Consider the following 16955-nt stretch of genomic DNA (forward strand, 5'->3'; position numbering starts at 1 on the left):
TCAATGTTATCTGCAAGTCGAGAGCCGGGGCAGGGTCCTAGAGCAGTAGGAGGAGAGCTGTGCTCTACTTAGCCAGCCAGTGGGGAAGAGTTGGGCATGAGCCCATGCTGCTGTTGTGAAAAGACAACGGCAGCAGCCAGCAGAGATGCCCTGTCCAGGTGAGCGTCACTGAGGTGACAAAAAAGCAGCATTCTGTGCTCTCTGACATGAACTTGATGAACTGTAACTTTAACACAAGTTTTCAATGACAGCAAGGCTGAAAGCAGACCGAGAATGCTCACTCCCTAAGACAGAGCTGAGATACAGAGACTGAAAAGAATAAAATAGAGTTTTTACGAGCAGCATCCGTCCTTCACATGAGTGTCCCATTGACAGCACTCAGCTGACACTGACTACATAAAGAGAGGATCCATGATGGCAGTGTCTAGGCCCGTCCCTGAGGTCAGATGTGACTGCTTCATTCATCCTACGGGAGGACGAGGGAAGTCCTCATATAAGCCAGATTCCTGATTAGGATACACATTCCTAGAAGCTCCTGAACTTTACATGGAACGTACTGTATCTTCCCCATAGCAGACTTGCCCCGTGCCTGTGTGTTTCCTGAAAATAGCTAGTGTAGCTGCTGCTCTGTGTCCACAAAACTCAGGAGGAAGTCGTTGACTTCATGTGACAAGTATTTGCTTTGAAAACTGCATATCTGCCTCATGTATCAATTCAAGAATCTGCAACAACAGTGTGGTAAACAGTTATGAGGGAAGATTTTGTGAGAAAAGAGCTACTGAGTAAAAACTGTATTGGCTCCATCTGAATTACTCACTGTGGAAAGACCTGCTCACAACTGTTCTCAGGAAGCTTGTTTCTGTGCTTTAGGCTGCAGCCAGACACCAGTGTTCCTACCTGATAAACATGCATGTGGATGAATTTTTAAAGACTGGAGGGATTGCTGAGTGGCTCAATGGCTTAGAATATGTACCACAACGACTGAGAAATCTTAATGAAATTAACAAGTTGCTGGCACACCGGCCCTGGCTGATCACAAAAGAGCACATTCAGGTATTGTGTGTTTCTATACAGGTTCTGAGTTACGCTTGAAGTTTGAGAGTTTATTCATAGCCTTTTTTTCATTATACATGTGTGTATGTATAAGGACTTAATTCTAAACACCTAAATATTAATAACTTGAGAAACAAGAGATGCTGTATTACTTATAGAAAAGAGTCAGAAATTCAGTGGGTTTCACTTAAATGCAAATGAAAATTGATCCTCCATAAGCGTTGCTCATTGGCCTGAACTTGTGCTTCCGTGTCTGACTGAGAAAAGTTGGCTCCCATTGTCCAGGAGATAATAATAGATCCACATCCACTAGCATCAAGGATGTCCTGCTTCTGACTGTATTATCAGTGATATGTGCCCTTTAGTTAGTAAATTCCATGAAGTTGAAAGATCTCTGAGTTCTAAATCTTTCAGTAGTTTTAACATTTTATAATTTAAGACTCATAAAGAAATGGTTTTTGTAAATCAAAAGTGACTTCTAGCTGGTGTGGGAATTACTGGCCAGATAAGAAATAGACATCTCTGTCTCAGACACTTAGTTACTTCCTCAGACACCGTGCTGCCCAGCAGAGTTCAGTGCAGGAGAAGCCTTATCTTCCTCTCAGACACTTGCTTACAAATACACATGTAATGTGCTAATACATTGAAATGCCTTTTAAACCACTGTCTGGTTTTTAAAGCAAGTACTCTGTTTCTATTTTTTAATATTAGATTTTGGTAACTTTTGAACTCTGTGGAGCATAGCACGGTTCTAGGTCTGTTCTGATTCATAGTGTGTTAGTACATCAGAGAATTGATAGTATGGACATTAGCTAGGGAGGACGTAAGTGACAGTCGAGGTGAACGGACTAAGGAAAGAAGACTGGGCACAGGCAGGACAAGCCAACATTTCAAAGACAAGTGGACGGTGAGGACCACTTCAAGGCTTGATAGGAGCTGGAGCATAAAGAAGCTATTCATTGTAGCAGGTAACTGAAGAAAAAAACAAAAGAATAATCTGACATCAATTCAGAAATGAAATCGTTAGGTGCATTACAATTTTACCTGTGTTTTAAAAATAGTGTAACAGTGTAGACTCGTGAAAAATGAACATGTCAAAATGTCAGATTTGAAAAGCAGAAAAATATATGTCTAAGGCTGTAGTCATATAAAGATGATTTTTTTTTAATAGAGAAAAGAACAGCATTGCCTGTGTGAATGAATATTGAACTGATGGAAAGTAGTCTCTGGAGTGTATTGGTGAAATTCACCCTTAGGAGTTAATCCTGCAAAAAGCCACCTATGAGAGAAAGGATTTATTATAAATTACAATTCCAAGTTGCAGTCCGTTAATCATTGCAGGGAAGCGAAGATAGGAGCTTGAAGCAGCATGCACATCCACATGTCAGGAGCAGAGAGAGAATGCATGCATGTATTTGAACTGCTCAGCTAGCTTTCCTCTACTTTTATCCAGTTCGGGACCTGGTCCTCTTTTAGAGTGGGCCTTCAAGAAATCTAACCAGGAAAATTATTCACTGAAGTGTTAGTGACTGGCTTATAGTTGTCTGCAGACACAGTCAGGTTGGTAGCCAATATTGGACATTACTTGGTATTGTTGTTTTTAATGGGTTTAATTGTGGCTGTAAATAGAGGCCAAATGAAATAGCATATGAAAAAGTGTACTGACATGTCATAAGTTCTTACTTCAGTGTACAGTCACTTTCTGTCCTGTGCTGTGGAATGGGGAGGTGGACATCTCTACCAAATGCTGTCTGGAGGGAAATCAACAGCTATCCTGTTAAACCGGATCTTCACATGACTTTGGGACAGAGTATCTAAAATGCCTGAAAATGAATGGCTTTGGTAGAAAATGTCAAAGTCCCTTCCAGCTTTAATGTTTCTTGATTATCTTAACATCATATTAATGTTTTTAAAGTGCTGCAGTACAGTATTTATTATAGGCGATGCCACCACATGTTGCGAGGCTTTGGTAGTTCACACATGACATCATGTGATCAAAGGCCTATCTAATGTGTGAAACATTCTAAAAGGAGTTTTAGTTAACATGACTACAAGTGAGCGTGTGAGACTGTCGCTTCCTCTGGTTTTCATGTTGACCTTGGCTCACATTCTCATTTCAGAAACTTGTCAAAACTGGAGAAAACAATTGGTCCCTGCCTGAGCTAGTGCACGCCGTGGTCCTCCTGGCTCACTATCATGCTCTGGCCAGCTTTGTTTTTGGTAGTGGCATCAACCCAGAGAGAGAGCCGGGAATCTCCAACAGTTTCAGACTAATCTCAGTGAACAGCTTCTGTGTGTGTGACCTGGCTAATGACAACAGCATCGAGAATGCATCCCTGGCGGGCAACAACTTTGGGGTTTGTACTCAACTGCTTCTCTGTAGCTGGAACCTGCTTGTTCATTTCCCAGACACCCGGACCTGAGTAGTCACACAGAAACTGTATTTGCTACAACACTGGCATATCAGCTCAGGCTTCTCCTTAACTAACTCCTACATGTTAAATGAGCCCATTTCTATTAATCTTTGTGTCTCAATGAGGCTGTGGCTTATTGGAAAGTCTGGCAGCAACATCTTTCTCCTTCAGCAGCTACATGGCTTCTCCGTGACTCTGCCCACTTCCCTCCACATCTCTGGTCCTCCCACCTAGCTCCACTCCACCCTGCCATAGGCCAAAGCAGCCTCCCCATCAACCAGTGGCAGGGGAGTCCCACATCACTTTTTTTGGAAACTTCTTGCTGATATCATCCAGAGAGAGCTCACTGTGACCAGAGAGGATATTACCTACTTGAAAGATGCTGTTAGCATTGTAAAAGTTTCATCAGTACCTAAAGTTTTGACTATTATTTTTAACTTTAGGTCTTTATTATATAATACCTTTGCCCACCCACACCTGAACTTTTAAGCTGTTATTACTCTGAAGACACTGTAACCAAGAAGACTCTAAGCTTTCTTCTTTAAACATATACCCTTGTTTACAGAGTTCACATTTCAGTGGAAAACCATACTGAAATTTATCATTAAACTATTTTTCTCTTCTTAAATGTCCTTCTGAATGTCTTCACTGCCCAGGTGACTTCTTGGCCTCAATTTCTTGGTATACAAGATGTATGTACCCTTCTTTGGATTTCCTACACCTTTCTTGGCACCTTAAGGAAAGTGATGTTAGAATAACAAAAACTGAGCATTGATACAGTCAGTATCACAGGCCTTTAAAGTCAGACCTATGCACAACATCTGTCTGTAAGATGCTGGAAAACAAAGGAAAATAGATCTTAGAAGGCAGAAAGGAGAAATTTTGAGACTGCAAACACTAGAATTCTGTATTTCGACACACACACACACACACACACCTATAATTTTTTTGTTATTTATAACTGAAGCAGACTCAAACATCTGAAAATATTTGAGTATGTCATATAATTGCTGTGGAGTTAGTGAAAAACTCAAGTTATTTTTTAAATAGTTTCAATGAAATGTCAATTACATATCACTCAATTTTCCCATTAAAAGGGTACAACCAAATAGTTGTAAGGATGATCGCAGAGTTTGGCAACAATAAATTTTAGGATGTTACTGCAGTGTAAAAAGCAGCTCCATAGCCAGTAGCATCACACATACACATCCTCTTCTCCCATGCATAGCTCATGGCAGTCACTCATCTGCCTTCTATCTCTATATACTTGCCTACCCTAGCCATATTTAAAATATTCCTGTCAATTAAAAGTTCATATCATTTGGCTAGCATCTCTGCTGCAGCCTAAATAACTGTCCTGTGTGCATGCTGTAGTAGAGTTGGAGAAGGAGGAGCTTCCTGGAGCAGTTTGTAGTGCCATAGCACCAACATTGTCTTGTTCTTCCAGATTGTGGACTCACTGGGTGAGCTAGAAGCCTTAATGGAAAGGATGAAAAGGCTTCAGGAAGACAGGGAAGATGGAGAGACGACTCAGGAAGAAATGACCACGCGTTTTGAGAAAGAAACGAAAGAAAGTCTCTTTGTGGTCCCTGGAGAGACTTTCCATTCATTTCCTAACTCAGGTGTGTTCTTGTTCTTGGCTAGTTGTAGTATTTTCCATACAGCCGCATAAAGATGAGTCACTCCATGCATGCCTGCTTCAGCAACAGTGGGGTGCATTCTGAGAAACCTGCAGTTATGCAGACACTATGGAGTGCACTTTCACACACTTAGATGGTACTCCTTCTAAACATGAAGAGTGTACAGCTATTGCCAGCAGAACGTGGCATGATATTCAACAGTACATGTTTGATAAGTGAAAGTGCTGTGTTCAACAATAATGTCAGAAGCACAGATAGCAAATACATAAATCTATGGCTCTATTTTGTGTTATATGATGGCATCTGCTGTGTGACTAGCAGGGCACCAGTCTGTTCATAGCATTGTCACCTCAAGTGTGAAATGCCTGAGGCTGCAGTGTGTTAGCTGTAGTGTCATAGGCCGTAGGAATTTTCTAGATCCAGCGTCATCTTGAGGAACCACCTTCATATATGCATTTAGTCTTTGACTAAATAAAGTGTTGCTACACAGCACATGGCTATCACTAATCCTAAGGCAGATATGTAGGGCTGTTGTCCTGATTCTGTCCTAGATACATATTCAAAGCAAGTTAGTTGCTGAGACCAGCAAGATGGCTCAGCAGTACTTGCCACCAAACCCGACAGTCCTCATGGTGAAAGACTCCTGTAGGCTAGGCTATCTTCTAACCTCCAAACATCCTTCATGGCCTGCATACACCTACACACATACACAGTTATATAAAGAAATGTAAAACTGAGTTTTCTTATACTCTTAAGGAATTTTGGAATAGTAAGGAACTTTCCAATTCCGTCTTCAAAGGTATAGAGCAATATATAGTAACTATTACCTCAGCAGCACGGACGATAAACACAAAGGTGAGCCCTCAAAGGTGTCGTCTGAGCTCGGAGAATTGTGCTGCTGTGATGTGTGTGTCAACTCAGAAGTACTGCAGGAGGAACAGTGTGCCTTTTGTCTTTTTCTTGATCATTTAAAATTTTAGATTTACTTTACATGTGTGTGTTTTCCCCACATGTATATATGTATGTCACATGCGTGCCTGGTGCCCATGGAGGTTGCCGATCCCCTGGAACTGGAGTTTTGATGGTTGTGACCCACATGTCAGTGCTGGGGTTCAAACCAAGCTCCTCATCAAGAGTAGCCAGTGTTCTTAAATGAGAGCCACCTTTCAGTCCCCTGATCCAGTCCACCCTCAGCCATGCCTGCAGACCAAACACCTTTGCACAGCACACAAGAGCAGAGAAGAGATCAGGAGGGAGCCTTAAGCTTGAGCACAGTGTGACATTATCAGTGTCTCACAGGGAGCTTGAGTCAGAAACTAAGAAATGAATTGGGTGCATGCATTGCAGTTAACTAAATTCCAGACATTAACAAAGAAATGAAAAATACAGAGAAAAGAAGTGGGGGGGAAAAGGAGAGTAATGCAGTGGGTGTGTTAATACTGCAGCGGGGGAACGTTGCTGGTGTGTTAATACTGCAGCGGGGGAACATTGATGGTGTGCTAATACTGCAGCGGGGGAACATTGATGGTGTTTTAATACTGCAGTGGGGGAACGTTGCTGGTGTGTTAATACTGCAGTGGGGGAACGTTGCTGGTGTGTTAATACTGCAGTGGGGGAACGTTGCTGGTGTGTTAATACTGCAGTGGGGGAACGTTGCTGGTGTGTTAATACTGCAGTGGGGGAACGTTGCTGGTGTGTTAATACTGCAATGGGGGAACGTTGATGGTGTGTTAATACTGCAGTGGGGGAACGTTGCTGGTGTGTTAATACTGCAGTGGGGGAACGTTGCTGGTGTGTTAATACTGCAGTGGGGGAACGTTGCTGGTGTGTTAATACTGCAGTGGGGGAACGTTGCTGGTGTGTTAATACTGCAGTGGGGGAACGTTGCTGGTGTGTTAATACTGCAGTGGGGGAACGTTGCTGGTGTGTTAATACTGCAGTGGGGGAACGTTGCTGGTGTGTTAATACTGCAGTGGGGGAACGTTGCTGGTGTGTTAATACTGCAGTGGGGGAACGTTGCTGGTGTGTTAATACTGCAGTGGGGGAACGTTGCTGGTGTGTTAATACTGCAGTGGGGGAACGTTGCTGGTGTGTTAATACTGCAGTGGGGGAACGTTGCTGGTGTGTTAATACTGCAGCGGGGGAACGTTGATGGTGTGCTAATACTGCAGTAGGGAGCCTTGCTGGTAGAGCGCTGTTTGAAAAGACAGACAGTGCTATTAGAGTTAATATCTATGTACTCTAATATTTCTATTTCTTCCGGAGCTTGTAAGATATAAATACTTTGCTTCTTTATGTTGTTTTGAAATAACAGAAATATCTTTTAGGTTGCAAGTAGATTTCTTCTCCTTTTTTTTTTCTTTTCAAGACAGGCTTTCTCTGTATGGCCCTGAATTCACTCTACAGACCAAGCTAACCTTGAACTCAGGAACCTGTATTTGGAGTGCTGGGCTTAAAGGTGTATGCCACCACACCTGGCTCCAAGTAGACTTCTTGAACCCTTACACAGACTACTTGAAAATAACTTTTAACTAAAAAATTTTGAACCTATTAGCATTTTAAGCTAAAAGAAAATCTTGAACCTATTTTAAAAATTATGTTCTTATTTAAAATATTTTTTAGATTTATTTTATGTATGTCAGAGTTTTGTCTGTATTATATATATGCAATGTGTGTATGTGTGTCTGGTACCAGAGGAGGTCAGAAGAGGACATTGGATCATCTGGAACTGGAGTTTCAGGTGGTTGTAAGCTGCCATATGGGTGCCGGGAATTGAACCCAGGTCCTCAGAGAGGAAACAAGTACTCTTAACAGCTTATCCATCACTCCAGTTCCTGCATTCTGATTTAAATAAATAAGACCATATCATATATCAGTCATTCCATTGTGTTATTTTATCATTAACCATTTCAATACCAAATTTGCCAAAATGATCCTGTACAGTGGATAATTGAGTTTCAGATACATACACATACATACAAATAAATATTTATCAATTTTAGAATGAAAGTAGAAATTAATTTTTTCCTATTTAAGAAAGTATTAATATGACAAAATTCCCAGGTTCCATGTAAGGAAGGACTATAAGAGTCTTTAATTCTGAAGAAGATGCATGTTTATTATATTCATATTACCTTTATGAGAGAATCACTGCATTACTACAGTGGAGTGTCTTCTGTCTCACACTGCTGACTACCTATCTATTGACTGAAAGCTGTATACAGACAGATGTAATAGAGAGACCCTGTCTCAAAAAAGCAAAACAAAAACAAACAAAAAAACCAAGAAAATTGTGTGTGTGTGTGTGTGTGTGTGTGTGTGTGTGTGTGTGTGTGTGTATAAAATGCTGTTTCCTTTTAGAACACACTTAAATATTTGTTTAGGTAAAATTCGAAATAATTTCAGGCTGTTGATCACCTGAGTAGTATTTTTAAACCTTTAAGGTAAATCTAGAAAGAATAGTGACTCTTACAGTCAGTCCTTTGTGACTCTTACAAATACTAAAATGGTCAGTCCAGCTAGTGCAGAGCTGCTGGATTAGGCATCAGCCTGTGATTGGCTGGACTATTAGACATCAGCCTGTGATTGGCTGGTCCCATTGCCTTGGATCTGTGGTAACACAAATCCAGGAAGACCTACAGTTACTTTTGAGGGAACCCTAACCACCTAAACGCCTCACAGGAGGCTCCACCTCCTACAGGTCCAGCCTGTCCCATGTGGACATTGGAAGAACACTTAAGACCCAAGTGGAATAAACTGTAAACAGTCAAGGTACCTTCATACATCCTTTTATAAGGACAGATTGCTTAGAAAACAGCTCTTGTCTGCTGCTAATTCTAAGTTATAAGGTTTTTCCTGGGGCCCACTTTGATATGGTTAGTTAACTATTTTGAAATTAGAATGTTTAAATTGTAATTTAAAATTAGAATGTTTAACATGAGCAGAACAATGACTAGTATCAAAGACAAAGGGAGTCCTGCGACAGACCAATCCAGTGTTAGCATTTGCAAATGAATCCAGTGGCCCAGGGGCTAGGGCAGCTGGCAGCTCAGTGCCACAGATACTCCTGGTTGGGTTTGTCATTGTGCATGGTGTGATGGTGGGAAAGAGAAGCGTGACTTCTTTGAGTCAAGAGCTGGTGCTGTGAGAACCATTGCTGTGCTTAGATTCTCTGAATGGAGCCTGGACTGTAGGCGAATCAGAGTTATGAGTTTGTATGACACATAAGCCATCATACAGGGCTTTCATCGTAGAGGAAAACTGCTTAAAAGCTTTAGATGGCACTGGGGACAGAGATCCTGGGTGGAGTATTTGCCCCAACCCCCACCCCGTATACACAAGGCCTAGCACTGGAGAAAGTGGAGAAAGAAGAAAAGATAAGAAAAGCTTCAGATCAGAACTGACGAATAGTTATTTCTTAAGTGGATTTTTCTTTTTAATATAATGAATTAAGGAAAAATGTGGCTGTTGGGATTGTGGCATCACCTGCCATGCAGGAAGTGCTCAGCAGGTGTCAGCTTCCTCTTGGCCTGAGTAGTGAACGGTGAGAATTCAATGCCATGTGTTCAACGTTATGTAGTCTGGGAATCTGATCTCTGCTGTTCTCATGCATCCTGAAATGAGTCAATGGCCCCAACTTAAAGATAAAAAGGAGACTTTTTCTTATTAGAATTTTCATGTATAGTCTTTCAGAAGAATTTGTATGATTTTCTCAAACTCCTAAAAATTTACCCAGATGAGAATTAGTTTTTTATTAAAGACCAAACTAACTTAACATAAATTACTTACAAAAAAACTTATTCATCGCATAGAAACTACTTTTTTATTTTGAGAACGATGTGTTCATTTATGGAATAAAGAAAAAAGTTTGTTTATTAACTGTTAAATACTTGAAATCATGAAGGGGGTGGAGTAATTACAAAGACACTAATCTAAAACACAGTGAGTTGGAAGAAAATTGTTTTCAGCTTAAAATAATATGCACTAAGCCTTTACAGTTTCTCAGTAGTGGGTTTTCACCAGCGAGAATGCTGAACCTATTGTGGATGGCAGTGTTGCCTCCCTGGTGTCCCTGCGCTCTGGGACATGGCCCTGACCACAGCTTCAGCGCCATGGGAGTGTTCTGCTCCCATGTTCATGCTCAGGCTTGGGGGACGGTGTTCACCGTGCAGTACTATAATTAAATCTTATTACCCAATATTTGGTAAGGAAATTGTACTTAGAACTTCACTAACCAATATTTTATGTGCTATATGTCAAGTAGTCAACACTGTCACTTTTGAAAACCTAAAAAATGGAGAGAACTGGGGTTCAGGCTCATTATCTTAGCTCTGTATCCTGAATTCCTTTATTGTCCCTTAGATTTCGAAGATGACATGATCATAACAGCTGATGTTTCACGATACATTGAAGACCCAGGTTTTGGGTATGAGGACTTCGCCAGGCGAGGAGAAGAGCATTTGCCAACATTCCGAGCCCAGGTACACAGAGCTTTTTTTTTTGTTTGTTTGTTTTTTGTTTTTTTTGTTTTTTGAGACAGGGTTTCTCTGCAGCTTTAGAGCCTGTCCTGGAGCTAGCTCTTGTAGACCAGGCTGGTCTCGAACTCACAGAGATCCGCCTGCCTCTGCCTCCCGAGTGCTGGGATTAAAGGCGTGCGCCACCACCGCCCGGCATACACAGAGCTTTTAACGTAGAGAAACTAGAGAGTTCTGCCCTTCCAAGGGATAACTGTTGAAATGTAAATAAAGTGTCTTCTAAAGTGGCCAATAGGCATTTTGACAGGATCTTCAACCCAGTCTATCTGATGTTACCATAGGATGGTAATTATTTCAACATATTCACCTTAGGAAGTCACTAGAAAACAGTTTGCTTAGTTTAGTTGCCTGCATTATGGAGGATAGTTACATATTTGTGTAACTATGACATTTATAATAAGGCATTTTGAAATTTGACTACACCAGTCCTCCCACAGTACAATGGGACTCTGTGGGGACAGGAGATAAATTCAGACTCCTTTATGCCTGAGTAAATTTGATGACATAGCAATAGCCAAGAACTTCTGGGTCCTTTCAGATAAAGTATAGGGTACAGACTGCCTGTCCAGAGGAGGAAGCCAGAGTTCATCATAAACATGCCAAGCCCTAGACCCTATGAGACAATACCCTGTCTCTGCACTCCACAGCCTGACCAGAAGCATGCTTGGTAAAGCTGCCATCCTAGAACTGAGTCAGAAATACCCCACACTAACTTTCTTCAACAGTTTTATTTATTTTAAAAATTTAAAAAACTACATGGTTTAACAGAGAATGCCCATTTTGTAAGTGGACACTTTTTCTGCATCCAGGACTACACCTGGGAAAATCACGGCTTCTCGCTGGTAAACAGGCTTTACTCTGACATCGGACACCTCCTGGATGAGAAGTTCCGAATGGTCTACAATCTCACCTACAACACGATGGCCACCCATGAGGATGTGGACACAACCACACTGCGCAGGGCGTTGTTCAACTACGTTCACTGTATGTTTGGAATCAGGTGTGTTCACTGTGCAGACAGTCTTACACATTTCTGAGTGGAAATTCAAGCATTTGTTTTATTTTTAGCCTGTTTGGAAGTACATCTTTCTAGGGGGGAATGCTACCTGATTTAAAAATTAAAAATTAATTTCATCTCAGAGTTTATTTTCTTCATTTAAAGTGTTTGGAACTTAGGGAGATGACTTGGTTGGTAAAACTTGCCATAAATATGAGCATTAAGACCTGGATTCAATCCCTAGCACTTACTTAAATGCCTACTTGAATCCCAGCCCTCGGAAGGTGGGGACAGGTCCCGAGGCCTCACTGATTAGCCAGCCTTGCCTGATTGGCAAGCTGCAGGTCCTAGTAAGAGATCCTGTCTCAAAAACTAAGGTGGACAGCATCTGAAGACTAGTACTAAGGCTTGGCCTCTGGCTTCCACACATGTACTACACATGTACATGAACATGTAAGTAAATTACAGATAAATAAAAAGTGTGTTGTGAATCTTGATGATGGCGCAAGCAGAGCAGTAAGACTTTATTTACTAAGGCAGGAGAGTAAAAAGAATGAGATGCAGGTTTGAGAATCCTTCCTGATAGGTCAGTGTGAGGAGAAAAAAGTGTCTATTCAGATAGCAATAACAAATTCAGGTCTGTATGGTTACTGTGGCTTGCCTTATGAAGGAATTATAATTAGGGCACTCTGTACTCCCAATGCTGGGCTGCTCCCAAAAGCACCAAGGTGAGGTGGTTGGGTCACAAGTTAATTAACAGCCTTTAAACTGAAGAAGTAGCTGGAGAGGATGATAAGACCTGGAGGGAAGGAGATGGAGAGGTCTACTCGGGAGAGCTGCTTGAGCTGGGCTCTGTAGACTTCCTTATGACATAGATTTGCAAAGAGAAGTTAGGCAGTCATGAGCAAGCACATCCCAAAAGAAAAGCATTACCGATTGAAACTGGGATTCAGTTTCAGTTTGTTAAGCAGTCTTCTCTATAGTTTTAACCAAAACACCACAAAATTCCCGAAAAATCGACTAATAAAGAGCACTACCGGGTCAGTATTCCTAATCTGCTCTGCCTGTACAAGGCCAGGCTTTGATCTCCATCCTTGCAAAAGAGAAAGTTAAAAAATGCTCAACCCTAAACATGATCTCTTTTTCACATAACTTTGGATTTAGGACTATTTAGGATTTTGGTTTTAAGACTTTTCTGCTCCATCGGTCTGAAGTGTTGCCTGACTCAGGGTTTCACCCTCTGACTGAGAACACCTGACCAGCCTTTACTGGCTGGCCTTACTCTTACTCATTCAATACCTTCTACTGTTTTCTCACCTGCCTGCCCCGCTGAAAATTACAGTCCAATACTCCAATGCTGTATATCCATTCTTCTTTCCATTTTTTTTTTTTTTTTGGCCTCTTTAGTGTTTCAAGACAGGGTTTCTCTCTGTAGTCCTAGATGTCCTTGAACTGACTCTGTAGGCCAGGCTGACCATGAACTCAGAGATCTGCCTGGCTCTGCCTCTGGAGTGCTGGAATTAATTGTGTGTACCACCACAATCCGGTCCATTTTTTCTTTATGTAGTTACCACCACCTTCAAATTGTATGTTTGCTTTGTAGTGTTTTCTCTTTACATATTAATAGAGTTTAAGCTCTGTGACATTAGGGGTAGATGTTTTTCCCTCTTGTTCACTACAGAATCTCAGTAATGAGAAGGGTGTGTGACACGCAGACATTCAGTAAATACTCCCTATGACTTACTTAATGGACTTTGCTTATGATATCATTGAATAGCAAGGCCTGAGCAGTGAGGCTTGGGTTTCACATCACAGTACTGTCACTCACAGGTATGATGACTATGATTATGGGGAAGTTAACCAGTTACTTGAACGGAGCCTGAAGGTTTACATCAAGACGGTGACCTGCTACCCTGAGAGAACCACAAAGCGCATGTATGACAGCTACTGGCGGCAGTTCACACACTCAGAGAAGGTCAGTGTCATCACCAAGCAGACCTCAAGGACATTAGGTTCAGCATGACAGTTTCAATCACGAAACAAGGAGGGTGGTAAATTGAGCTAGCTATTTTTTTCATGTTGTATTAATATAAAATATGTTGACTGTTGACTAAATTTTAGATGTGTGCTCTTAATCTAAGAAGGTGTACATCTGAGTCAGTGATATTCTATTGCTGTGATAACACATGATGGAAAACATCTTTGGGAAGAAGGTTTATCTTAGCTTTACAGCTCTGAGGTCACACAGGTCAGAGCAGGACCTGCCCAAGGGTGGCACCACCCACAGTGAGCTGGACCATCCCACATCTATTATCAACCAAGATGCCCTACAGACTTACCCACAGGCCAATCCTATGAAGGCATTTTCTCAAGATTCCTTTTTCCCAGATGAACCTAACTTCTGTCAAGTTGACATAAAAAAGTAGCCAACATTTTAGCATCAGCCTTTGAAAGATTGGACCTAAATACCAATAAGTCTACCATTCTATTAAAAAAAAAACACTAAGAAGCAGTACTGGGTAGACTTGTACGCAGCATGGAAGGCACTGCTGTTTAGAAATTCTTAGTAGCTACCAGGTTACTGTTCAAACCAAAGATCCTCATTGTAATTTAGTATTTTGCCATTATAGTGAAGGACATGTGAGCCAAATATATTTTTACATAAGAATATCTGTGGAGGCCGGGCGGTGGTGGCGCACGCCTTTAATCCCAGCACTCGGGAGGCAGAGGCAGGCGGATCTCTGTGAGTTCGAGACCAGCCTGGTCTACAAGAGCTAGTTCCAGGACAGGCTCCAAAGCTGCAGAGAAACCCTGTCTCGAAAAACAAAAACAAAAACAAACAAAAAAAAACAAAACAAAAAAAAAAGAATATCTGTGGAGGGAGTAATATGAATTATTATTTAGATTAGAACCTAGTAAGAATTAAGAATCTTTACCAACAGTATAGCATCAGATCTGACTTTAGGTCCTAGGCCTTTAAAGCATTGAATCTGTCTCCTTTATACTACTGTGTTCAAGCTGAATGTGAAAAACTCATTCTGGGGTCCTAACGGTTCCCAATGATCTGTATGGCCTTGGCAAAGTGTGTTATGGCTCCACTTTTAATAATTTTTGAAGTCTTAAGGTTAGTCATATTACTCACTTCATCTTCAGCCTTGATGAATCCTTATGCTCTTTTTATATCTGCAATAGATTTCCTCCCTTTCTAGAAATTATATATTGTCATCAGGAGAGTATGCCCAACGTCATGTTTAAATGATAGAAAGATGGGGAGTAACTCAATGCTAGAGCAGCCATGCTCAGATGATAGGAAGGTATGGAGTAACTCAACATTAGAGCATTTCCTTGTAATCAATTTAGAAAGTGTAGAGGTTTTACATCAGCCTTTCAGCTGCGAGGTTTTCCCCAGAGAGGAGCCCTGAGATTTTACAGTGTTTGCAGATGGTGGGCATCTGGTGAGATCAGATAGTCACACAAACCGAGGTGAGCTTCAGCTTCACTCAGGGCTTAAAGTTAAACCTGGAAGTGTATTTTTAACCTTAATTCTTAATTTAAAATTTTAAATGCTAGGAATGTGTTTTTAATTTTATTTTAAGTTTACATTTACTATCCACAACAGCAAGTTTGAGTGTTCATCATATATATGTGCATACCCAGGCCTGTGTGTGGTGTCCGAATACATAGAACCTATGCAAATGTGGTACCTGGAAACCTTTCTGCATTCTTCTCCTGTGTTGTACAGTCACTGAGCCAGTGCCATTTGGTTTCCAGGTCCATGTGAATCTGCTGCTGATGGAAGCCCGGATGCAAGCTGAGCTGCTTTATGCTCTGCGTGCCATAACTCGGCACCTGACCTGAAGCCCCGCCCCTGGCGTCAGCGTGTGTCAGGGCCTCTCACACAGGACTCCTAGCAGAACTTGTTTGTGACGCAGCCTCAGCAGTTACTCAGTTTCCTAGTGTCAAAGTGTAGCTGTCGAGGTTTATTGTTTCTGTTTCTGTTTTGTTATTGTTGTTAGGGTTTGATTGGGGGGGGGGGAGTTGTTTGTTTTGTTTGTTTGTTTTTATTTTTTTCTGGCTGTAATGTGCAATGGTGTGTTTTATATTTCTCTATGCTTAACATTGCTAACAGTTGCAAAAGTAACCCTGACGAGCACTACTTCACATTGCTTAGAGCTGGATTTGGGATCTGACATAAATCATGACCTGGTTTGCTAAGGCTTCACTCAGTGCTCTGGAGTTCATGTGTATGTGTATCACTTGTCTTTACTTAAAGAGCATAAGGAAAAGTGCTTGCAATCTGCTCAAGCAGTTCTTTCTCCGCTATCAACATCCGGCAAAGAATGGTGTCCTCTACCGGAAACTGCCCATGTGTGTCCTGAGTCTGGGAAGGCTTGTGCTATTGAACCAAGCTGCTCCTGGAACACAACTTGTGCCCCAGGAGATGATCAGGCACTGTTCTGTTTTGGTTTATCTGATTTTTTTTTCTTACACTGCTATTGACAATAACGTGAAATGTGATACAGACATTGTCCATAATTTAATGTGAAATTAATAATGATGAATTCTATAGCATGCTACTGAAATGCCAAATTTAGCTACTTTCTTTGTCTTCTAAAGCAGAGGCCTCATTTTCCCACATGGCTGTCTGTGTGGCAGTGGACTTAGGCACAGTTCCTTGAGTCCTGCACCGTGGTCCTCCGTCACCTCTAGTAGCTGGTGCCTGCAGTGCTGCTTACAGCTCGCACACAAATCCCAGCACACAACACTGACCAAATGTTTCTTTGCACATGCTCCTTTGCTGAGAGTTAAGGAAGGTTAGTTAATACACCCCTATTTTTCAATGTTACAGCTTTGGAAATTATTTTACATGAGTCTCATCTTATAATACGTTAAGTAATCTGTTATTCAAAGGAAAAAATGTGTTTCTGTGCTTTAATGTGATCGAGCAACAACAAAACAGTGCAGTGTCTTTAAAAATCGACCCGGCTTCCCTATCATGTCACTACAGAAGTGTCCTTTCAAACAGAGCCACGAAGAAATGACCTTCAGATGTCTTTACTGTGCTAGGTGTTTTCCAGTTTTACCTTGCTGAGGGTGAACTGTGATTTCACTGAGCCAAAGCATTCATTCATTCCCCCAGAAAAATCTGTTTGGACAACTAGCTACACACACACACACACACACACACACACACACACACACACACACACTGTCATGGGGAGAAAAAGGGCAGCCAAAAAGTCACATTTTTGCATCAGTTTGTGTTGTTTGATTAGACTGTCTTCAGAGAGCACAACCCTATGTGTTTCTAGCTTTA

The 16955-nt window shown here is 41.4% G+C and overlaps 1 protein-coding gene across 1 annotated transcript in view; it reads left to right on the top strand.

Moving 5' to 3' along the window:
* Sesn3 (sestrin 3) overlaps positions 1–15860 on the top strand; it is a 50584-nt gene extending 34724 nt beyond the window's left edge. The window contains exons 4-10 of the mRNA XM_038323601.1: positions 871–1053; positions 3174–3410; positions 4915–5089; positions 10469–10587; positions 11451–11641; positions 13469–13613; positions 15410–15860. Coding sequence (XP_038179529.1) covers positions 871–1053; positions 3174–3410; positions 4915–5089; positions 10469–10587; positions 11451–11641; positions 13469–13613; positions 15410–15496 — 1137 coding nt within the window. The 3' untranslated portion in view covers positions 15497–15860. The remainder of the gene's footprint in view (positions 1–870; positions 1054–3173; positions 3411–4914; positions 5090–10468; positions 10588–11450; positions 11642–13468; positions 13614–15409) is intronic.
* Positions 15861–16955: the final 1095 nt, after the last annotated feature.

Source organism: Arvicola amphibius, chromosome 3 (genome assembly GCF_903992535.2).
Source record: "Arvicola amphibius chromosome 3, mArvAmp1.2, whole genome shotgun sequence".
NCBI classification, from domain to species: Eukaryota; Metazoa; Chordata; class Mammalia; order Rodentia; family Cricetidae; genus Arvicola; species Arvicola amphibius.